This window comes from Phaenicophaeus curvirostris, chromosome 2 (genome assembly GCF_032191515.1).
Source record: "Phaenicophaeus curvirostris isolate KB17595 chromosome 2, BPBGC_Pcur_1.0, whole genome shotgun sequence".
Lineage (NCBI taxonomy): Eukaryota > Metazoa > Chordata > Aves > Cuculiformes > Cuculidae > Phaenicophaeus > Phaenicophaeus curvirostris.
Genome location: NC_091393.1, coordinates 95,800,110 through 95,825,650, shown reverse-complemented (window position 1 = coordinate 95,825,650; position 25,541 = coordinate 95,800,110). Strand labels below are relative to the sequence as shown.

General features: G+C 42.1%; 1 protein-coding gene across 4 annotated transcripts in view; it reads right to left on the bottom strand.

Moving 5' to 3' along the window:
- The window catches only part of MEIS1 (Meis homeobox 1), a 108,615-nt gene that overhangs the window by 36,435 nt on the left and 46,639 nt on the right, over nucleotides 1-25,541 (bottom strand). For all 4 annotated transcript variants that reach the window (XM_069850105.1, XM_069850107.1, XM_069850104.1 and 1 more), the window contains exon 8: nucleotides 14,842-14,987. In XM_069850105.1, the coding sequence (XP_069706206.1) occupies nucleotides 14,842-14,987 (146 nt within the window). The remainder of the gene's footprint in view (nucleotides 1-14,841; nucleotides 14,988-25,541) is intronic.

Sequence of the window (25,541 nt, the reverse complement as noted above, 5' to 3'; positions counted from 1 at the left end):
GATGACTTGAAGAACAAATACGAGTTCATTCCTAGCATCTTTTACCACTGTTCAGACATTAAAATTATCAATCAGGCCAAATTCAAATAGGGCTCTTGAGGCAAAAAGTTTACCAAGTATTTCTTCTTTTAAATCAATGTTACAGTCAAATTGCCACTCATTTGAAGGGGCTGTGATGGAGTTTACGTGATTTTTTTTTTTTTGTTACTATGGCACAGCTTCCTTGAACTAACATTCAAAGGTTATCAGCTGTAAGTTATGCTTGCTAAGTCTTCTTATACAACTCACAATCAGAGGGAGGGAGCGGGAGGAAGCACTGTGATAACCAGTGCCAGCTTTGAGATAAAACCCTCCACCTAATCTCTGTTTATTTAGACAACCATCTAACCGCAGCACTGGGCGTAAAAACAAGCCAGGTGTATGGCTAAGGGAATTTCTCCTGCCTTATCTTCACTGTATTATATTTTGGGGCAAAGGGATGCGGAGTCTTTATTCTTTTTTTCAAGATAACTTTGAAAATTCAAATAATCTTAAAGTTTGAGGTTTTGATGTTTGGATTCACTTGGCTGGCTGGGCTTTTTTGCTTTGTTTTGTTGGGAGGGGAGTTGACAGTAACAAAGTACTTCTTTTTCCATTCTTTTGAACTTCTGGAGGTTTGGGCAAAAAGGGGTTTTGCTGTATCACATTGAAGAATTAAGAATTAACTTGCTTTGAAATATTTCCTACCAGATGGGATTCAGGTGGTTTGGAACAAATATATGTATTGTGGGATCATACTGGAGCAAACCGAGTAGCACTGAAGATGTATTTCACCCTAAAGAACTGACAGAGGGTCAGGAACCCCACACACCTCCGCAGCAGCAGTGCTGAAGCTGCTTTTTCCAGTGTGGGTGCCGAAATAGAAAAACTCTTGCGGATCAGGCCATCAGAAGCAGTACCATAAGAAGTCTGATTGAAGGATAACTGAGCCTTCCTTCTGTTTCAGGAGCAATATTAAACTGTCATGGGAAGCTTGCACATCAGCCAATGGCTCTGTTTCTCCTTCTGCATGAGCCCACAGTTGCCTCCAATGTTTTCAAACTCTTTTTCCCTTTTTTTTTTCCCCTCTGATAATTCACCTCACCATTTACTCAATCATTTTAGGTAGGGGGAAGTGATGAATGTTGCTGAGTGCCAGGTTTTTTGGTGCAAGACGAAGGAGCAACTTACACAGAGTTCCAGGCTCCTGTCAGCCCTATAATTGATGATGTTTTCACTGTAAGGGGTGGGGACTGGAACACATTAAGGCTCAACAGGGGAAGAAAACAGAGCGAATTGACTCAGCAACTATGCATTTTACCATGGCTTCTAATAAGGATAAACTGATTACTGCAAATGTACTTCAACGTCACGGGGCTGTGGGGGGAGGAGGGGAAATAAATCAATCTGCTCAAAGGAAATACATGTCATACCGAAAGTTTTTTCGAAATTGAACTTTTACATTCAAAAATGTAGAAGCATGTTTCAGCAGAACAGTGCTGCTGCTTTCCAAGTTGCCATTTGCTGCTAAGCCAAAAATGAATTTGTAGCCTTAAAATGCATCTTTAGATGAACGCTGCAAAATGATTGCTACAAAGTCAACGCATCTTTTTTCTAATCTTGTTCTCAGATGACTTCAATAACAAAGAGGTACATTGTGATGCTCACATTGTATTTTAAATGCCAACTTTATGTCAGCATCTTTTTATGGTGACTGGGGGAGTGGATGCTCAGCTTCTGCACCAGGCAATGGCGAAGGCAAGTGGGAGGCCGCTCAGGTTGCCAGGGGTGACTATGGAGTCAGCAACTGCAGGATCCAGCAAAACCTGCCCTGACTGATGGCTTCTGGGTTCCCTATGACCTTTGATCCCTTCTGGTTTGGCTGGGAACAAAAGAGCCCGTTCACTGGGGCCCCTTCTGCGTATATTTAATGAAAGCAGTCATCACCTAAACTCTGATTAATATGTTTGCTTTACATGTGGTGGGAGGAGGACCACAGCCATCCTGTACTACCACACAGGTAAGTGCCAGGCTGTAAAAACAGTATATATCCTAGCTTGTGTGTCACACAAAATAAATCAAGGAAATCCACCACGGGGCACATAAAAATGACTAAAACGGGTAAAGACAATTTTTGTCACTGATGCAAGAAGTTGCCAAGGCTGGTGACAGTGCCAGAAGCGATTTCCCTGCATACCCAAAAACCTGCAAGGAGCTTCTGTCATTAGAGATTTGGTGCTGCTCTGACACCAAGGGCCATCAGCAGCTCAAATGCGCTGCCGCAAAGATGCTGCCGGCTACGGCAACCATGGAGGATGCTGTCCAACTCTCAGCAGCAACTTTCATCGCTGCATATTGTCACCATAGCAATGAAGCTGGATGCAGGCAAATGACAAGGGTCTGTCATCACTCAGCCTCGGCCTGACAGCCTTCACCACCAGTCGCTTTCATCCAGTCACAATACGCAAATACGTCCTTAGCAGGCCCAAAAGTAATAATCTGCCCTTCTGCAATGTCATCGTTTTGCTGGCACTCACAGTAGTGGTGTACAGCCCTTATGCCCCATAAGGATGCTTTGTTTTATTCCCCAGGAAGTCTTCATGCTTTAGGGAAAGGTCAAAACAAGGAAATAGGGAACCAGAAAGGAGACAGCGATACTCACACTTCAAGTATCACGATAATCAAGAAGTAAACAAACGAAAAAAAAAGGAAAAAATCTGTCACACAAATTGCAGTGAAACATGAAATCTGACATTTGAAAGGAATACAACAACTCTTTCTATGTAAGGTCTCTTCAGCAAGGAATAGGAATGTTATTGTGACTGTCTTAGGCTCCCTTTAACATAAAACACAGAAGTCATATATAGGATGCATCCTCCACTCACTTCATAGAAATAGGTTTTTGGGGTGAAGTCAGGATAACTGGCAAGGTATGGTGGGCTGCCACTTACAGCAAACACACTGTTCTGCCTTCACACCAACACCAAAATCAGGTGTCCCAGCTATTTTCACGGTCTCCCTGCCAGAGGTGCCACCAAGAGACAATTAACTTGGTCTACTTCCCTGCTGTCTTGGTGAAAGTACAGTGAGAAATGACAGAAATCAGAGGTGGCAAACACTATCTCATCTAGAGCTCATCTGCCTGGTTGGATTAATCGTAGCATCTCTATTTTGAGAGAATTTCTGTGCGGGGTCAGTTTTTACTCATCTCTCCCATGCAAAGTCCCCCCTTCCAATCGTGGCACGTGTAGAAGATGGTGAGAAAGATCTTACTTAGCTGATTACCTTACTTAGCTCATCTTGACTACGCATTTCATATTTTACTCTGTGTTTAGTCATACAGAATAACCTGATTTAACAGCGATCCTGCGTATCACACAAACCCTCTCACCATTTAGAAAGTTGATTTTAATGATATTAAATTTAGATTTGCTTATATGCTACATTTGCTAATGAAGACATTGGCTACATGGCTCTTATTTAACACATTTGCCATGTCCCCATAGCATGCAACACATTTGGAAGCCCGTGGCAGCCCTTGAAAGACAATGTGCTGCTTGAACATTTCTAAACCTGATTTACTGTTCCAGAAAAACAACTATGCAACTAATCTTCCAGGACAAATGTAATGCCAAAGAATAACTAAACTGAAACATATAAATTTCATATATACTTAAAAATATTATTGTCTGTAATTTAATATAACAATATTTCTAGGCCTATAACCTTGCACGCAGAGGCAATTTCCCAAGCATTAATACTTAAATGGGTCATATGCACCACATCTGTCATTCTGTCCTGAAGTCTATGAGGCACAACCAAGACTCTGCAAGCCTATTGATTTTTCTAGCATTTGCTTTAATTTACTTAACCATTGAGAAATCCATCAGTACATAAAGGGCAACTGTCCATTACTGCCTCATTTGCAGACATTCTTTCCCCTCATTTTTTTGGTAAATATTTCCTCTTAAATCGCTGCGTGTTTACAGTGTAAAAATGAATCCAGAAAGTGCTCACACCTGTTTCTGTTCAGTAACTGCTGCACTGAGGTATATGTAATGTGTTTAAAGATAGAATAAATATCTAGACATTATTACATCTGTGTGCAAAGGGTGGTAAATTAGATCCTAATTACATTAACAGGGATTCTGCCTCCCAGCTTAAATTTTACATGAGCACTCTGTAAAAATCCAAAAGCTCTGCTGTGGTTTCTTTACGAGCTGGTGATTACAGCTACTTCCTATGCGGTCACTAAATATTCTGTTTACAAATAAATGAAGAAGCTTTGAGCCAACTTGCCAGGGTAATAATCCATGGTGTTTCTTCTTTTCCCCCCCTCCCTCCTAACAAACCTTTACCACATAAGCATGGCAACAATCAGAAGCCCTAGCTTCATCTAATTACTCTATCACATAATTTCACAAATTGCCTTTTCACTGGGGAGCCAAGTGCAAAACACGCTCACAGTGGGATTTCAGGCAGCAGCTTTCATTTACTACTCATTTCTTGTTAAATTAAACACAAAAACACCAGTTGTGCAAAAAAAAAGTCAAAAAGAATGCCTGCAAATGAGCCAGACAAGTGTATCTTATATTTATACCATTTGCACAAAATAGCTCATTGGCAAGCTGGATTTTTAATGGCACCATTATTGCCTTTAACCCTTTTAAAGCCTGTCTCAAGGCCGGTAACTGGTTCATCCCAACCAAACTCAACCTCGGTGAAACAGCAGCAGGCAGCACATCGCCCTTATTAGCTAACATGACATCCTTTAGCTAATAACCAGTAAGACGAGGTATCTACCACCAGCGTGCCCCGACTTCACCTCCACACAACCCCTTTGTCTTCCAGGGGCTTTAATGGAGAACAACCAATGGCAGAATTTGGCTACAAATTCCTCAGTATTACACCCACCTAATATAAGGGAGGGATGGTCCTACAAATAAATCAAGCAGGATTTGTAAGCATAATTCCTTTTTCACCCTGGTATGGCCCAATGCAGTGCTGGGGAACCAGAGGGTCTCGAGGGCAGAGGGACCTAGAAGGCCAGACCCCTGCTAATTATCTGAGCACTAACAAGGCTGAATTTCAAGCTGCCACTGAGGAACACAAATTATTTTGAAAATAATTGTAGCCAGTGTACCATCACCAGTGGAAGTGAACCAGAGGTTACGCTGCTCTAAGATGACATTTTTACATCAACAAGTACAAAACTAAAACACGGACATTAGTAATTAAAGCTGTTCCTTTCATAGCACCAGAGCCAGTAGGTCAGGTACTGTTTTACATCAGAAACCAGGACTTGATGGCTGTGGATTTGCCAGCATTATCTGCATAGGGAGAAAAAAAACCCCAAAACATTAGGAGCAGCTGTCTATGTGCCTTGACATTGAAAATCCTATTCATACAGACAGGTGGAGTAATTTAAAAGCCAATGTGGTGCAATTTTGATGCAAGTAATGCCACTGTTTACTAAAATGCTGCCATTACCACTGTTTATGGAAACATTACTAAAACTGCATTTTATTCATAAGAATCCTAAGATTCAGGTTATTACCAGCTTCAAAATTATTCTGCCCCCAACTGTGGCTTATGACCTTTCAGGGTTTACAACCTGCTTCACCGATGGACACATGCTCAGGTTTCGACAATGAAATCAAAGGTTTATTCTCTCTGCCATTTCCCCACAACCACAGTGCAACTCCTGGATCAGCACAAAAAGCCCACAGCAAGTACGATAGTTCTGGAAATGAATCTATTCATTAGCCAGATTCATGGCATTTACTTTCCTGAAGATATCAGTAGGGAACCCAAAAGCTCTGGCTGACATGAAGAAAGGCGGTCTAGGAAGAAGAGTTTTACTTCAAAGCTGACTTTAGGTAATGACTAGAGCAAGCCACATAAGGTAGAGTCACAGCATTCCCCCTCCGAGTTTAAAGAAAGTCCTTGGAAAACTTATCTATATCACGAGCAGACCTTTGGTTTTACTGGTGTGACTAAAGCAACACTTTGGTGCCAGTAACTTGACTACCTAACTGATTGTGTCACTAGTACAGAGCATCATACTGGGAATGAGTTGGTCGTTTGTTGTTGGGGTTTTTTTTTCTGTTGTTGGGGAGGTTCTGTGGCTGGTTTGGGGTTTTTTTACATATTTCCAAAGCACCTTACGCTGTACAGGCCTGATTAGATAAGGTCAAGTAGCAGCCAATAAAGAAATATTCATGCTGTGCCTAAAGTTTGAGAAGTATTTTCTGGGCAGAAGTTTCTGGTCCATAAAGCAGAAGATACAGTGGTAGAGTCCTAGACCTTGCCTTATTAAAATGATGACCCACTGCTGAAGTGAAACGAGTATTCTACTAAATACTATGGGTCTAAATCAGGCAATGATGCAAAAGGCAAGGTAAATGAGATAACTACATATTAACTTAAACTCTTTTCTGCCTGCTTGCCCTTATCTACAAGTGTATTTACCATTGCTAGCTTACAGGATAAGGAGCTGGAAGTGCAAAGGTGAGTCTGATCAATACATTTGTTCATACAGTGAAGACTGGATTTTCAGCTGAGCATTTTGGAAGAAAGGATGCCATTACCCATGGAATATTTTAACTTTCTATCAACAACAACAACAAAAAAAATCCCTTTCACAAGAAAAGTTTTCTGTGGGTAATTCTGATGGGCAGAGAGTAAACATAAACAGTTAAGAATTAGGGCTCCTTGAATATATGCAACAAGAAAAAACACGTAAGCTACAGCAGTGCAGATTCTGCATAGCTGAAGGTAAATGCATTAAAAGGGAAACAAAACTTTTAAAACGGGTAAGACTCAAACTCGCTTCTCATGCCTGTCCTGGAGCAGCAAACACACTATATTCACCGCAGTATCACTGTTTCGGTTCATTCAGACAAGAGTTATGTTTATGTAAACAGATGTAGGCTACTCTATGCCAAAGGAAGGGAATGCATCTTACTCAACTTGATGTACCACTTCCAAATGTGACCCCATTTGAAAGGCAGCTTATCTTACACCACAGATTAACACATCTCATCAGATATGCACCCAACTGTTTCGGTGTCTCATATTTTGGCACTTTACCTGATCTGATTAAGTCACTTGCTAGCTCACACCGGTGCGCTGTGAAACTCCTTCAAGCATTAAGAGATTGCCAATAAAAAATTAACACTGGCACTTATATACATAAGCATATCTGAGATTCAATATAGGCTCTTTTGTAGCAACCGTGTTAAAGGACAAGCTAAACAAACAACTAATAATGAACAACTGAGCCCATGAATTAATCCTCATTTCCTGCTCACCCACTGCTTGCCAAGATACTGTTGTTGTCTTTAGTGTACTTTGCATTGCAAATTATTTGCCAAATATTTCCGTGGACTCTTCCAGATTCACAAACCAGCGGTCAGACTTTTTCCCTCCCACTCTCCTCCTTCAAAACATGATACTTGACTTCGTATGTCTGCTTCGACTGCAGAAGGCCAGTATGTCACTTAACACATTTCTGTGCCTTGACTGAAGACTAATTTCAAAAATGAAGTTGCACAGGCAAAATATCACAGCTGCAAATATTAAAAGAAAGGAGAGGGTGGAGCAGAAAGCAAAGCATCTATTATTGACTTAAAAATTCTTATTACTGCAAACATTCTTGCTGGTAAACTCATTTCCCAGAATATTTATGCAAACAAAAGGAGTTCTAGTACAACCAGAGCAAGTGTAATTTAACATTTGAATTAATGTTTATCATGTTTCAACTTTTCAGTATTCCCTTGCTTCTGCTCAGATGTGAAATTCTGCTGGTTTGTAAATACTAATGTGTTTCAGCAGCTTCCAGATAATTAAAATTCTTTAATGTGTTGGTGGCTTCCACATCAGTACAACAGTGCCTCCAAGGTAGAAACTGGGACAGGCTGGAAAAAAGATAAGGTAGGGAATACACACTCTCTCTAAAATCTAGCCCAGGCTGCTGGCTCCCTTCTGATTACAACCAAAAAATTTCCCTGGACCACTGGCTCCTGAGACCTCCAAGGAGCTTAGGATGGAACGCTTTGTACCATATAGTTTAAGGCAACATGATGGTCGTCTTCATCAGAAACAAGACTGAATCATATATCAGAAAAAACACATTTTAACTACATCACACTTCTGAACATGAGAACAGCCTGTGTGAGGAATCTGGTTTGCTTGAATCTATTGACTAAAGCAACCTATATTTTTACTTTCTAGTCTAAAAACTCAGTGCTGGTAACTTAATCTACAGGGCAGCATAAGATCTGAGAACATGAGGCATAGGCTTTCCAAGAAATCATGAAAAGTGAGCAACAGCAGCATTGCCAAGGTTATTTCCCAAGCAACAATAGTTTTCTTCAAAAATGGCAATGCTCACCAGCATTAAAAATGGACCATCCCTTGGAGGCTGGACAGCGGGTCAAAGCAACAAAGTTGAGGAAGACTAAAGAAAATGCTGAAGGTTTTGACAATCAGTGTCCTCCATCAAATTCTGGGAGTGCTGAAGGGTTAAGAAGTTAAATCAGTTACCTAAATCCTGTTTGTCCTCATTTCTGGAGCTCTCAATTCAATTCAGACAGAGCCTTGGAATAATCATCTCCTATAACAGCATTTCGTTTTTTCTCCTGTTGAAGGTACCTGTCACAGTACCTCCCCCAGTAGAAGGGAGCATCTGAACATCACCCCATCACAGGTTACGTCCCATGGTTGCTTTTTCTCATCCATCCAGCAAGTCTTCCTGCTGCTGGGAACAGGAAGAGCCTGGGCTCCCACCTTCCCAGCCAAGGAGATGGTGGTGTATGGGTGACTGAAGGCAAGCTAAAAATGCCTGTCTTTTCCTAGGAATTCGGGACAGCTGGCACTAAGAAGTCTTGCAGATGTGGAAGAAAGAATTTTACAGCTTTGCCTACAATAAAATTAAGTGAAAGAGGAGACCTGTGTACTTGGGATAAAGGGGGGACAGACACACACCCCTTCTGAGTCCAATCTGTGGAAATATGACCCCTGCTACACAGATGAGCTCCAGAAGGCCTCTGGCATTTTGCAGAGCAAGCATCAGTTGGCACAGGATGGAGAGTCATTGTAAGTTTTCAGGGGCTTGTTTCATTTTAAAGCTTCCAAATCCTCTAGAGAGGAGAGCAAAGCAAAGTCTTACTGGTTTTAGCCAATCGTTTCCCCTTCTTATGTTTTTAGCAGCCTAGTTTTGTACCCATCTGCCCTCTCACTATGTCCACTTCCAAAACTGGACAAACATTCAGCATGGAAGTAGGGGCAGTGAGCTAAATTCCACCCCCCTCCTCCCAAGGCAAAGTCAAATAACCACAGAAGGATGAGAGAAGACATGAAATCTACTTGCTGTAACCTTAAAAAGTTGCTATCCTGTAAAATATTCATATATAAACAAAACACATAGAATTAAGTGGTGTAATAGTATTTTTCTATCAGACTAACAACCTTGAAGCTATGGGGACTATTTTTCTCAGCTAGATTCAGATATAAAGTGCCTCCTTCAAATGTCTGCCTCCAATAAATTATTTTATACAAATAACAGCTTTGCTAAGTAGATTGAATGTTGTTTATTACAAGTTTTCTTGTTTAATAGAATGGCAGTGGTTGATCAACAAAGCTTCAAAATCAATATACAGAACAGAAAAAAAAACTCCTTTCACTTTTACTGTAAAGTCAACATGTTTTAGCTACATCTTCTACTTTCTGCTCAGTCTCCCATTTCAGTAAGATTTAACCTCTTGAGGAAATTGTTTTAAAAGCAGTTAAAAATAATGATTAAATTATGGGATTTACATGAAAGGAATCCTTGGCCCATTCATTTTTTTCAAATCATGGTAATTTGTTTTTTAAAAGGTGTTTAAAGTCCTTGAATCTACCTCTTGGCACCATTAAAAAAAAAAGTACTTTATAATCCCCTAATGTGCTTAAATAAAGCCTTCAATAGTTTAAATTGTTATTAAGCATCTTTTGGGATTATAATTTTATGGCTTTTTTTTTTCCTGATTAGATGATGAACGTGAAGATCATCAAATACTCATCATATAACAAACCAATTACATCGTATAATCCCCAAAATGAGGCTTGAATCCCAACATTTTAAATTAAGCTGGATTTAAGGGATGCAGAGAATTCACAATGAGCAAACCAAACACAACAACACCCCCCAAACTCCATTCTACTAGTTTTGAACCGAAAGGTACCATTGCTGGGACAAAAGCATGGTATGGGTTGAAGCAGAAACTAATCCTGTTGCCACAATTAAATTTACACAGATCTGGCTGTAGGCAGGATTCCGCCACCCGCCACCCTCCCTTCCCTTCTTCCAAGCTTTTTGCTTATGTTTTCTCCCTCCTGAGGGCTATACATTACAGTGAGGAGGCTTACTTGAAAAATGGTGGTGAGATCTGATCCCTGAATGTTAAGTGATCCAAGGAATACTAAAAAACCCACATCAACAACAAAAAAAATATCACCACCACCTCCCCCCTGCACCACCACACCACCTTCCCCCCCCCAAAAAAGGGCCTGTAAAATGTTGCTGGGCTGCAGCACACCCTGAAATTATCCTTAAGGCAACATTCTGGAGTTCAGCTATAGCACAAGACTGATTCACCCCAATCCCTCCTCAACACCTTGACATAGTATTGAAGGTATTTGATGTTCATTTGATGTCAGCCTGTGAGGCTCCCCTCATTTTTCACTTAACTTTTATAGTTCAGGGGTGTCTTTACCTCTTCACCAAACTATTAGTGGGTTTTTTTTTTTCCTTTTTTTAATCCAAAGAGCAACAAGTCATTCCTTCCATTTCAAATTTATAGCAAAATCCTAAATATAGTTTTCACAAACCTCAAAATTTATAGGTTGGTGTCATAATCTACTGTCAAAAATTTCAACAAGCTCCACAGCCGTGTTTTGTCTAACTACTGACCAACCTGGGCAGCTCTTCCAACCCAGACATTCAATCAAGATTAAGTCAGAAGAGCAAATGTTTAAAAATAAATCCTATGAACTCCTGAGTCCTAAGTCTGATCACCACTTTTGCTGATATTTTAGTGGACTTTTTTGTTGTTATTATTCCAAGGGGAAGAAAAAAAAAAGGACATTTTGAATGAATTAATTCCCTGAAGTGTTTCAGAGCATGCTGCCTGCATACACAGAGGACAGCACTTGCCTACCCTTTGGGCACACATCAACTCAGTTCTGCACATCAGTCAAAATAATGGGGGGCTGCAGTGTGACACTGTGTGGGAACTATTGCCCAAACACTTCAACAACCAGAGAGGCTATGGCCAAGCATTTGATTTTTTAATTCAATAAAGAGAAAAATAATTTCCTCCTGAACAGGAAACATGAACTAAGGGACAAACCTTAGGAAATTAAGTCAGCAGGCAGAGGAAGACTTTATACTCTTGGAGATAGAATAACTGCATAGAAAGAATTAAAACAGGCTCTACTCTTCTAAAAAAAATTTATTGGCCCAAAATTTATTTTAAATCTTTCCAACCATTAATCATTAGTATGACAGACACAGCAATTACTGTCTATTTTGTTTAATTCCATGCCACTGGTATGTATTAATATTACAATTGTGGGGCTAAAAAATATTTGACTTTGTAGAGGAGGGCTCCCAAGAAACACCCCAATTAAGAAGCACCAGCAGTCAAGGGGATGCTGGATTTCATGCTTAACTGATGCTCAATTCTTCCCTGCCATTTTCCAGACAGGAAAGTATAAGCAGGTTAAGCACTAAGGGCAAAAGGGAGGCATTGCCTGCCCTGACATGTCTCCTGCGTGAACAGAACTATCTCCCTGTCTTTCCTCAACTTTTGCTTTAGGGAGGACCTCATGTCCATCCTAGGGAAGATCAAATTCATTAATAATAAATTAAAAAATTATGTGGGATTTCCAGTTTCCTCAGCTGCTCCTCTGGATGATCTCCCTCCCACAATGAGAAATCCAGCTGGGGACACTGTCATGCCAGTGTGTAGGGTTATAACAGCACTCTTGGTGCCCAGACAACCTCATAAATGAACTGGAGTCAGTTTTTTCCTTCAGTCTCTCACTCTGCTACTCCTCAGCTTTGATTGCAGCCGTGATTTGGGCCTGAGATTTTTTGCAGAGGACAGCACCTCAAGCAGCTTGTAAATATGTTCTATTGCTCTAGCGCTAACTGTAGTGTTGACTCTTCCCTTGTTATCAACATGTTTGCCTGGAGGACATCTTCTTCCACACATGTGGAGACTCATTGCTCTTTGGGATACACAAACTTTTTGGTGCCTTCTCACTCCAGCAAGAGCACTCCCAGCTGAAACACATGCTTGGAAGAACCTGCAGTGTTGGCCAGACATGTTTTAATGTGGGGGAACGGCCCATGACCCCATCTAGAGTTGATTTGAAAGGTCTGTCTCAAGGTCCTAGTTGGAGAAGGTTGAACTGGGTGAACCTGTTCTGGCTTATTGAACTGACAAACCTGGAGCTACCATGATGCTGCCAGAAGAAGACAAAGCTCCCCTGCCATAAATCTGCATGCTTCTCCTGGTTGGGCTGGATCTGCACAGTGGATTTTTTAAACCAACCTTTAGCTCAGTGCTGCAAGGTAGAAAATGCAGTAACTTCATTGCACAAACCCTGGGGGAATTCTTTCTGTGTTTGGGCCTTCCAGAAGAAGAGGCCACCTTACAAGCAGATGTCTGGATGTCTCCCAGGGGCAGCTATCAGCACTGCAGAAAGCTCCGCAGGCACTCTTTTGCACATCATTACTGCACAGCAGATGAGTGAAAAGCCTCTTGCACCCTACACCTAGTCTGGAGAGAACAGTGACAGGGACCATTTTCTGGTCCTGAGACTGTGCATAAAGCCAGCTGCACAGTCAGTTCAAGCCCATGTAGCTAGATGCTCAACCCAAACTGGCTCCTGCCATGAGGTCTTTCAAGAGTCACCCCTGCTGTCTTCTGCCATGCTCCCAGGAATGGGGTTGGAGGGAGGTAGCTGGCCCAGGCTACGAGCGAGCTGGAAACTGCTCAAGCAGTTTACCAGGACAGACTGTCACATTCCTGTGCCCAGGCCTGGGTGATGTTTAATTTACTAGCACAAACACAGCAACAGGCCACCTCCGGAAAAAAAACCCTGCTACTATTAGTAATAGTAACATATACTACTTAATTTGTAATTTCTCATCTGGGAATTACAGGGACTGACACGCAGTTGCACACTCTCCCCTGTCCCTTGTGGGGACTGCAGAGCTTGAGCTTCCAGGACATCTCCTCAAACCAGAACCTGAACCAGCTGTGTCAGGTGAGCATCACCTGTATAACATCCCCAGACTACCTTGGAGGCAGATGTCCTTAAGCTCACAACTATCTGCAGACACATTAGGCTGTCAGCTCTTTTGGGGTAAGGACGTAGAACTGGGGAGCCACCAAGACCAAAGAGGACCTCAGCCTTTGGGAGCCATGTGCTGAATGCACCAGGGTCAGGGCTAAGGAGCTGGCAAAGCTGGGGCACAGCTGACAGAGTGCCAGAGAGAGAGATTAGTTCAGAGATATCCGAGGCCCTCTCCAGCCTAGGAGGAATGGTCCAGCATGAAGGTTCATTCATAGCAACCCCAGACCGCGTGGGGCAGGATTCTCTGTCTGATACCCATGCTGACAAGAGTCATGGCAGATATCTGGTTTCTTGGCTCAGCGAGGGACGGAGGGGCGATGTGCATGAGCGCTTCCTTCAGTTTACAAATATGGCCTTGGCAGGGTTCCCACTGGGGCTAGGCAAGCTGGCCAGCTTCTGGTTTCACCCTGACCCTAACTACAGGCAGGAGAGGGAGTCAGCAGCTGGAATAGAGGCAAAAGCTGTTCTTCACTACCATCTGCAGACTCCCGGCACCTCTCACCTGGCCCTTATCCTCCTGGCACAGAAAAGTTCAGACAAAGTCAGGCCCACACCTCCAGAGTATATGAAAACAGTGACAAACCACCACAATTTTATGAAAAATGAGAATGGCATTAGAAATACTTTCCTAAATGCTAACATGAGAAGGTGTGGTACACAATATGAAAGAAACTCCTGCACTCAGCTTAACCCCACACACACCTGTCCAGAGCTTTGATTTCAAACATACAGATAGCTATGGCAATAGAAATAGCTATGTATCCCCCCACACCCCTTTATAACATTAAATACAGGGGTAACTTACACTTTGGGAATGAGAATATCTCAAAGAAAAAAAACTGTACTTTGCTATTAAACCAGATACATTCAGAGCTTTCATCATAAAGCTTCTGATTATCTCTGACAAACACATGAATAAGGTCTTTATTGGCTTTTTGCTTTGTTTTTTATCTCCCCAATCATTTTCCACAGTTGTCTGGAGCATAGAACCAGGGGCTGAACGCTGCTTTCTCCTCCAAAGCAGCAATTCCCACATCAGCTAAGGGGAGCTGCAGCTGTGCCAGCAGCAGGACAGGACAGGTCTCTGAGGTTATTAGTTAAGCATAGTCACATTTTGTGGTGACATCCTGTTAACAACTGCAACTTAAACAAACAAAAAAAAAACCACAAACAAAAAAAAAGAAAAATCTAAAACCAACACACAAAAAAAAAACCAACCCAAAACCATAAAAGCATATGCTCCATACTCTTCCCCTGGCATCTAGTAAATGAGGCAACAACAACAACTCTGCTTGGAAAAGTTCCCTGAGCTGCCTGTCAGCAACATCATTTGTATTTTTTGCTTTCTATGACTACTACAACTATGACATTTTCCATGTTTCATTTTGCATATGTTATCTAGAGTTCACTTACTGTTAGATGCTGGAACAGCCATGCCCTCATGATATTTGTGGCTACTTTGGGAAAGATGCCACGCTTTTTATGTCGCTTTTTGTCCTTATCTGGATCATCATCATCACCTGTGCTGGGGGAAGCTACACTGTTGTCCAAGCCGTCACCTGTAAATATAGTGAATCAAATTTTGACTTATGCTACCTTTATATACTTCAGCCGAAGCCTGGCTTTGGGTATAAACTGCATGAATATTTAAATGAGGTATAAATTCTTTAACACCATAATTCACCAGGGGTTGAGGGGATGATGGGGAAGAGACATGGGGAGAGGGAGGATCTAAAGACTGTTGGCCCCATTCTGGTTTATCCTGAAGGACAGTGCGGCCATCTCTGCCACTGGAACACACACTCCCCACCCTCCCAAAAGGAGCTTAAAAAAATAAATAAATAAAAAACTTTGCCAGTGTCCAGCTTGCAATGGTGGAAACAATGGCTTTCCTTCATACTAGGTCACTTCCCAAAAGTTCATACCAATTAGCTACTTTGGTTGAGATGGCAATTAGGAATCGGGTCTCATCCCCATGGCAGCACTGCTCTGGGATGCAAAATGTGAGGTGAATGCAGCTTTCTTACAACATCATATTCTCCCCACAAAAAATTCAGAAATAACCAGAGGATTGGGGCATTGCTTATGTTAAGTCTTTTATAGACATCCAACTTCTCCTGACTTTTTGATGGAATGTGGGCAGCTAACTAGCCTCCCCTCTTCCCAGCCCCAGACTAAAGAAATCCATACTGGGATAAGTAGGTACCAATTTGGCATACATCATAGGAATTAACACCCTGGTTTGTGCCAGTGTGCTATATTCATAAGAGGTGTCTTCACCCATTGAAAAACAACTCATCCAGAATGAATTTCCTTAATGCAGAGAAGGTCTCAGATAGTTCTCATCACATTAGCAACATATCTGAGGGAGGACGTAACCGTGTGGGAGCCAACTTGGGTCTGGACTGAGAGGCTAGATGTCAGAGGAAAACAAAAGTTGCAGTGCCCAGCCAGTTTGCATGCAATTTTTGTTTCAAACCCTGAAAGCAGTTTATAAACACGTCCATGTAGCAAATCAGTCTTTGCATTCTCTGCATCCTCGCTTCCAAGGACACTGTATTTGTACCAATATGGAATTGTGATGTTATTAGACAAGTGTTTTTTACACCCCCTGGGCAAGAATGATCAAGAAAGTAATTTGAATTCAGTTGAATCAAAACTATCTCTGTTAGGAACAAAAATTTTATTTTTTTTGTAAAAAAAGGATGTAGACTTTCAAAATTACAATTTGTTAAACAGCTTTCAGCACACACACACACACACAAGTTGTCATTAGTGTTATATTTTTAGTATCTTACTGACCGTAGCAAATTTATAATTGTCCTTATGACTTGGCTTGTGTCTTTAATGAAATGGTAACCTTGGGTAGTTACAGAAACAAACAAGACTTTTATGAAAAAATCAGATATCCAACAAGTTCTTTGAAAGCCCAATATGCAAAAAGGGGCTTTTATACAGAGAAGCAATTCACCATATAAAATAATAATTCATAAAAGAAACATGAGCAAAGGAAACAACTCAACAGCATTTAAAATTCCACGGGCTAATCCACTTTCTGTCTGCGAAAGGCAAACAAGAAAAAGAAAAGTATTACACATTCATTGATTAAAAATGAAAAGCTTCTAACCTAATGACACTGCCTTTCACCACCTCCCTGCAATTGTCCACCCACCCTCTCCCCCCCTCCATTTTTTTTAAATACGTTCTCTCCTCATTTCAAACCCCCTTCAGATTAATTTAGCAGGCATCGCCTCATGCCTGACGGGAGGAGGACTCATTGATAATTTATGGAAATATCTACTATAATCCAAGGGAGATGACTTTTTTTCCAGCTTTGTGCATCAATAGATAATCAAGGCCTTCAAGCAGCCTTAGCTTCCCATTACCTCAGGCAAGAAAATTCCTGAAAGCATGCCTCCGGGGCACCTGAATTATATCCTCCATTAGGGGAGGAAAAGCTTTCTGCATTCCACCTATAACACTCCCCAGAACCTTTCCTGTTTATTTCTGCTGTATGAAAGCAGAAGCATTAGGAACAGGATTTTTTAAGTGAAGACTTATGTAGATACAATGGAGAAACCTTTCAAGCGCGAGCCAGATCACCTCCTTCAATCCCTGGCGGTGACCTATCCCAAATAAAAGGTTTCTGTTACATCATTAGCTCAAGCCAAAAACAGCCTTGGCTTAATGCACAGTTTGTTCTTCCTACTGTTTTTAGGCAAATACTGCTACTTTACTCCCATCTGGGAGGGAAATTACACTGCTGGGCTGTAATCTAAGACAAGATTTTCATTGGAAGCAAATGCTTTCAATCCAGTGTAAATACTGGTGCATGTTCAGAAAAGCCTAAAACAATAAACCCTGGCCCCGTCCAACACAAGTCAGGGAAAGTGAAAGGCAGGGAGAGGATAAGAAAGCACCCGGTTATCCTAAGAGCAAATGCTTCTGTACGCTTTTATAAATTGTTTAACCTCTTCCACTTTTTTAAAATGGAAAATTGATCTCTTAAAGACTGAAACCACAGAGAGAAGTCTAAATGGTCAATTGTGGATTTTAGTATTTCCATCTACTTTGCAACTTGATACACTCACCTCTGTGAGGTCTCCAGAGATTCGCCCACCCCTTTTCCCCCCTCTTTTTAAAGATCACTAAACAAACTTGAATCACCACTGACCAGCCACACGGTAGCAGCTACGAACCACATTTGTAAAATGTCAGCGGCAAGTCCGTTCCTGAAGTTGACTTCTCCTGCCGCCAAATGAAGGCGAACTGAAAAGGTGGAAATAATCATAGAAATGATGCTAGTCCATAAACAAGCTTACAGGCTCATTAGTATAGCAGGAGGCTCCACTGGGTGATTTATGCTTGTTTTGCTGATGCCATGAGGAAATGCCATAGGGCAACTTTAGCCAGCTGCTAATGGTTTCTGACAGCTTCTTAGCAACTAGTGCAAGCAACGCCGTGGCGTTTGCTAGTGACAGAAACCGAAAATGTCATATTATCTGCCCATGTGTCATGAAGTCCATGTGGCAATTAACTAGTAGGCCAGTGACTGAGGGGCCAGAGGCTCTTCAAAATGGCCTGTGGCTATTTGAGGGGCAGAGCAGGCGCACCGCTCGCGTTTACGTTGCACATATGCACAGCCGTATGCACGATCCGCATCACGCTCCCTCCACCTCGATCACCAATGATTTTGGTCCACATGGATTCTTTGTCTGTGAAAAAACTCCAGCTCACTTCCTCTTTAGGCACGGCGTGACATTATCAGAGGAATTGCAAGTAATCCATCTTGATATGATGGTTGGGAATGGCACTTTAATTGGCAATACCTGATTCTCTGGTTTTGAGCGCTGGATCCAAAGGTGCTAGCTGTTTTTCTGCTCACTCGCAAATTAGTCTAAAAGGATTTAAAATCATTGAAGCAAACTCGTTGCCTGTCAAATTGCTGGGAGCACAGCGACTCTGCACAGCAACTAGATGCTATTTAAAAAAAAACCCGGAGCCTGTAAGGAGCAGGAGGAGAGCCCAGGCTCCACACGCCCATTCCCCAGTGAGCAAAACCAGGCGCTATATGTCAAACTGTCAAACCTTTCAGCGTGGCCGTTTGCCCTTTCAAATAATATTTAAGAATTGTTTTTACACAAATTTTTATAGGCCATGGTCTAGTGAAAGAGGCCAACCAACAAAGAAAAGAATTTGTACTACAATTCGTCCATGGACGATTTCTTGCCAGACCTGGGCTGGTCCCCATGGAGCAAGGCAGGTGACCTGTGGCAGCTCCCCGGCTGTTGGGGAGCTCCAATTTCAAACACCCTCAACTCCAGTGTCCCAGAGTTGCCTATTTAAGCACACCCAGGCATTTAGGCTGTGCTATCTTGTTCCTTTCAAGAAAGGATAAAGCAGCATTTATCGTATTCAGCCCCACTGAATGGGTCAGGCCGCGGTGCCAGCGGGGGCTCCTCTCCCTGCATCCCCCTCCTGGCTGCCATCGCCTCCTACTACTTCTCTTCCCCTCCCACTCCCCCAAAAACCGGAGGCAGAAGCAGCAAAGGGCAACTGGGTTTACAGTGGCTGCTTGAGTGGGTAATGCTCTTTTTGTCCTGGGTGATCTATTACAAATCGTTGTTGGCAAAATAGGTGCTTCTGGAGAGCAACTTGGCACATACACTTGCCTTCAGCAGCGGTGGACGTTGCAAGAATTAGGTGGCAATTCAAAGCCTCCTCCCTCGCTTCCACACTGAACCCAAATGAAATGTCATCACCTTGCAATGTTGGAAGGGCACAGCCAGGCAACTTTCAGCCACTCAGCTCCTAAATCCATCCTCAGACCTCTAACACAGAAGTCGCCCAGAAACAACCAAAATAGTCCCAATCCCAATTCCAGGATGCGTCAGAAGCTTGAAATTCAGATACCCTAAAAGCCCCAGTCCTTTTCTCAACTAGAAAATCCATGCCTTTGCATGTGTCTCTGGATTAACAGCCTCAACTGATTTTAAGTGACTACAATCTCAGTAGGAAAGTGCCAAATGTAGTTTTACTACAAGTGTCTTCACCAGATGCAACAGGTTATTTCTCACTGCACAAAGCCCTCTACTATGATCAAATCTGTATTTGGAGCACAGATATTTTTATATCAAAGCAAAACATGCTATTCCTAAAAAAAACCTGCTTCCCACACCTCTGTCATGAGATCTGAGAGAAGTTTTGGGGTCCATTGTTTATTTTGCTAGGAGGGGGTAAGAGGAGGGCACCAGCTTCACTGAGGTCCACCAAACCATGCAATGAACACTACCTTTCTGCTTTTACAGTCCACTTCTAGATAAGAACCTAAATTCACCACTTTGAGGAGCTCACTAAAGGAAATGTGAAGGAAACATACCCAAAAGCCCTGGGAAATACCCAAAGCATTTTTTAGGTGCACACTGGACTGGACCGTTTCATTAACATGAGGCTAAGTCATTGTCCTCTCAAAGAAACAACACTCCCCAGGTTGAACTTATTTTTGTGTTTCCAAATTTCTTCACTGAAAAGCAGCTTCTGCCTCCTGGAAGAACTTTAAAGTTTGCACTTGTATTATCTTATTAAATGCAAAAGTAATTGAAACATCTGTTGTGTTTGGACAAAAACTATTGACTTTTGTACTAGACTTGCAATGCTTTTGCTGTTATGAACTAAAACACCTAACATGGTGCCCCAAAGTTTGTGGGCTTTTGAGTAATGTGATTTTTTTAAAAATCTATCATACTTCTTTTTTAAAGCATTTAGACATGAGTTCCTCAAATTCCTGCTTTTGCTAGCATGAGAACTCTATGTTACCTAAGCTAAATATTTAACTCTTCACTGTCCATCCACAGGTCCATTGGCTCCTTTCTCTTTCAGCCTCTCCAAGAACACAAACCTCTTTAGCAACCTTTCCAGGTAACTGGAAAGCAGCATTCATTAATAACTTTTGAGCAACATAAAGTACCAGAGAGATTTTAAGTGGCAAAATTACTTTCCTTAGTGCTCTGTGCTAATTTAGAGCACCTATCACAGTATAATTTCCAACATTTTACTTCTGTTATTCCTTATAGAAACACATCTCCATCTTGCTGGATCCCACACAATTAACAATGCTGACTTTTTGCAGAGCAAAAGCAGGCCTACAGATGAAATGCAATTTTGTTATGAAGTGCAAAATCATGAACTCTCAAATAGTAAGTCCAAGGATGCAACAAGTTTTTCCTGTAAAGACCAAGAGAGAGCCAATCCACCACAATTGTTCACAGGACTTAAAACAAGGATCATCATTTCAGACCACCAGCATTGAGTGGACTTGGGCAATCAAGGAAGGATATGGAGGTTTTGTTTGTTTGTTTTTTTCTTTATTTGTTTCTGGCACAACCAGCTCCAACTTGGCAAAGGAATGTGATGAGCAAAAGTCACACCCAAATGACTCTGATGCGAGTCAGGGTGGCTATTATTCGTGTCCACAACCGTATGAGGACAAGTTTACTACTGAGAAATTATCATTCCTCCTTATAGTAAGGTGAGGAAGAAGGCAAGCTGAGCAGAACAAGGGGTTGAGTGGTCAGGTATGCAGAGTGAGCTGGAAGGCACTAGCACAGTCTAGGGATGCATGCTCTGCTGGTAATCCAAGTTTCACCTATTTGTTGAGGAGAACTAGAAGTTTTGACATGAAAAGGCCCACGAGTTAAGGCCCCAAAATCCATTATTTTAAAATTTACACACACACATGCATGTATATATTGCATATGTAACATAAACCCACTCTGGTTGCTCTTAGCCTGCCAATGCCCAAGCAAGGCACATGAGCTGAGAAAAGGGCTACCAGCAAAAGAGTACTTCAGAAAGCTTAAACTAACTATGCAATTTTCTTATCGGAAAAAGCATTTTCTATTAGTTTGGATCCACGATTAGTCAGATGTGATGAAAGCACCCACTCCAGGAGTTCCTCAGGTCAATGGCAATCATCTCGGCACATTGAATAGCCTAGAGAACAGCCCCCAAAACTATTTACAAAGATGATGTAGGTCCGCTTGTGAATTTGAAATGTGGTGTTTACGAGGGACCGATTTTTTTTTTATTATTCCTTAAGGAAAAAGCCTTCTCAAATATACTTAATAAAAAGCTAATGAGAAACAAAAAGGTTTAAAATGAGGATTAGCAAGGAACAAATACCATGTGTGTGGGTTTGCACGCATTTCTTAAGGAGATGTGGTGCGTGTTTCATGCAAGTATTCAGACCATGGTATAAGCAGTAGGAGGCTGTCAGTCACAGACAGTATCCATATTTACGAGATACTAAAGGAAATGATTGCACAAATATCCTACACAAATATCCCTAGATGGAGTAACCTGGACAGGCATAAATTACACTCTGGCACTTGACAAATTTTCAGAGTTTTCTTTGTGAAATCATTATTCTTTAGAGACAGCAGCACCTTTTTCTAGTACGTTGATCCTCCTTCAGGCAAAGCAATGAGCAAATTGGCTGTCTAATGCAAAGGGTAAAACCAGCATTGATCAAAAGTGGGGGGAAACTGCACAAGCTTTACTAATCTTCATGTGTTCGGCAGCTTTTCACAGTAGAAGTGAAGAAAATTTCTTCTGCACAACATAGCACTTCTTAATGGGGTTTGGAAAACTCCGCTATTATGGGTAAGTTGTGCGATATTTCTGGAGCCATGCATCTATGCACAGAAAGAAATATTAAAAAGAAAGTAATTCACTGCATGGGAAGCAAACAACTTCCTGCTGCCAGCAACAGAAGTTTACTTTGAGCAGTTGGAAGCAAATACCCTACAGAGAAGTATCTGGTTAAACAGAAAAACATACTGCTTTAACCAAGAATGGTAAAAAGCTTAAATAGCAGAGTTTTTTTTCCTAACCCAAAAGCCAGGATGATGACCCTGCCGGTTCTTGGGAAAAGCTGTTTTTCAGTCATTCTCTCATTTTGTTCAAATACAGGTCTCTTTTTGAAATCTATTCGCTCCAGCCTCAGCTGGAGAGCTGGCCCTCCCAGCTATGGGCCTGACCAGTCACATTCTCCATAAGAAGTCAACTACATACAGTTGAGACGCAGGTAAATTCACTATTGGATTCAGCCAGTCTGACTCCTTTGCAAAGCAGGAGCACAAATAGCAGCAGGGGCAGCACAGGACAGCTCTGCCATGGGGGAAATATGCCTAACTAATACCCCAAACGGCCACAAGGTCAACTTCTGTAAATCTCTATAGCTCCTTAACAACTGGCTCTATCTTTTTGTTTATCCAGCTCCTACAATACTTTACTCTTGGACTGAGCACAAGCAGCTATAAGAGGCTCAAGGCAAAGATCAGAAGCACTTTATGTATAAACTAAGGGACACATTATCTATAGAAACAGTTTTTTCCAATGGAGTATGTAAGTAGACTTCCTGCCCTAAACATAGTTAAATTGCCATGGGCCTTGCCTGCATGCCTGTCCCAGAAGAGGTGATGCTGTAGGTTTCATGTTGTACAACAGAAAATATGTGCCAAAACTCTGACATTGTCCAAACCATTAAAATTAGGTACTTCTACTGAAAAACAGTTTTTTAAAAAATTCATTATTGGGCAAGACAAACCCAAATGATTGGGATGGCTGAAAGCATTATGTTCTGGGCCATTTCAGGGCTAACTGACGCTGGCCCAAGCTGCAGCCTGAGCCATAGTTCAGATGCTGTTTGCCCCAAATGTTCTTTTTTAGGGCTGGATCCTCTATGCCGTGGAAGTCATAATGAACAGGAGAGCATTAGTCTAGGCTCAGGTAAGTCAAGATTCATGACCTACCAAGTCCATGTGAAATATTTCCAGTTGGGACTTCCCATGTTGTTCGTGTCAAGTGAAAAAGCTCTTGCTGATATGCAATCCATTTTCTTCTAGTCCTGTCACCTGTCCATTAGTAACATCAGGCAATGAAAACCAAGACATGATTGAAAGAAAACTAACATTAAACTTCACTTTGCATGCCATGATGGCAACACATACTCTACACAGCAATCATTTTGAAACTGCAAATGGCAGAATTTAAAAGGAGGAGAATAAAATGCCTCCATCTCACCTACCTTTCCTCTTTTGACAGTTACAAAGTCTCAGCTGCCACTGCCTATGTTTCAAAAAACCAGCCATCGCTCACAACCTTATAAAGATCCACTTGCTGCAGCCACGACTCCCGCAAATCATAACCACTGGAACATCTTCACTAGGTAGCTAGTGAAAAGACACCTGGCTTTGAACTTAAAGCATAAACTAAATATTTATTTGTACTTAAAACAAGAGGAAGACAATTTTGATTTGTTATGGAGTGTTAATTCAAAAACCCTTCTGATACAGCCTGGTTCCAAGACCCTGTATCACATAGCATAGGAAGGTGGAGAACAGGGCTGGCCACATCCACCTAGAAGAACCATTTCCACAAAGCATCTTTGAGGCTCAATAGAAATTAAATACCCATATGGTGGCTTCAGCCTTTGGGCAGAGCAGGGCAAAACAACCAAGACTTGGGAATCAGTTGGGCTCAAAACACTTAACCTCCTCTTTTCTAAGCAAGTGTCAGAACTGTTTGCAAACACAAATGAACAGCCAGCATTTGGTCTGCGCCTCCCCTCATCCTGCCCTAGTGCTGCCTGGGATGCTCAGAAGAAGCCTGCTTCACTCACCCAAGACAAAACTTTATAAAGTAACATAAAGCACGTAACTAGCTCAGGAAAAAACACCTTAATTACAAAATAAACAATCCTCTGTCAGACCTTTGAAGGACAGGGCATAGACAGAGTTAATAAAGTTTTTCTTATGCTGTCCACACCACTCCTGGCTGCCCAGTGCCCTAAATCCACCGCTCTTGTTCTTCTAGCAAAAGCCAGTTGCTCCGGAGGGCCCATGACAACAGCAGGAGGCTGCTTCTCAGGAAGGAAGTGCAGAAGCCAAAAGGAAATAAGTAGATTTGACAGAGCCAAGCCCACACAAAATTTTTTTCCCCTTGAATGTCCCTCTCCAGCACAAAAGGCAAATCTGGTGTGATGAGGTGGTGCTTAAAAAAGGCCACAATGGGAAAAACAAATCTGAAGATGGACTTCAGAGCGAATGAGCAGTGGCATTGCCTCTGGTGGCCAGTGGGCAGACACACTGCTGCCACTCACACGGCTCCCACTACCCTCCGCTTGGCATGGTGAGCAGGACAGTGGTGTGCTTCCAGAAATCATGTCCCAATGCCTTGCCCGTGGCTCACATGGGCAGAACCCAGTAGAGCACGACACTAGAGAGCGAGGGCACCCATGGGTGTCGTTCTGCACTACTGAAGCACAACCGCCAGCAGCAGCTGGGCTAAACTTTACTTGCAGTCATCTATACAAGCTGGGGTTTGAAAGAACAGCAGGCGTTTCTGGAGAAGCGGGCTGCTATCTTGGATCAAACTTCCCTTGCTCTATTCAGCTGGGAGGTATCAGGCAATGACCACCATGGTGCTTAGGCCACTAATTTCCCTTCAGCTACAGACACTTCCCCCCAGAAAGTGAAATCTACTTTATCACCTCTGCTAACACTCCTTGGCTGCAGGGCTAGCAGGTGGCACCATAAGCAGACTAGGATACAATCCCTGCACATCCAGGTGGCTGGTGACAACCCAGTCCACACAGCAGAATCTGAAAACTCAGAGGGTTTGGAGAGACATTCAGTGAAATAACAGTGATGGGGAAGACTTGACCCTACTCCTCATGCAGAGGCACTGGCCACCGGGCTCAGCACCAAAGGTGATCTCCCTTCACTTATTCTGTCTAGGGGCACACAGGCGCTGACTGCCCTTTCAGACACTTCAGTCCTGCTAAGTTAGCACATCACCTTCAGCTCCAGCTTAATGTATTTGTGTCACTGATATGTCTTTTTTTTGTTTCCTACAACTTTCTGTCACAGCTTCTGGTGTTTTGCTGTTTGTTTTACAGTGCAGTTATAGGTTAAGGTGGGTTTTTTTCGCAAATCAAAACAATCAACAAATCAAAATGCAAATCATCCAGGAACAAAAATGTCAGAGAGTCCAAAACATGCAATGAAGGTGAAAAAAAAGTAAGACACTTGTAAGTTTCCCCTGAATATCAG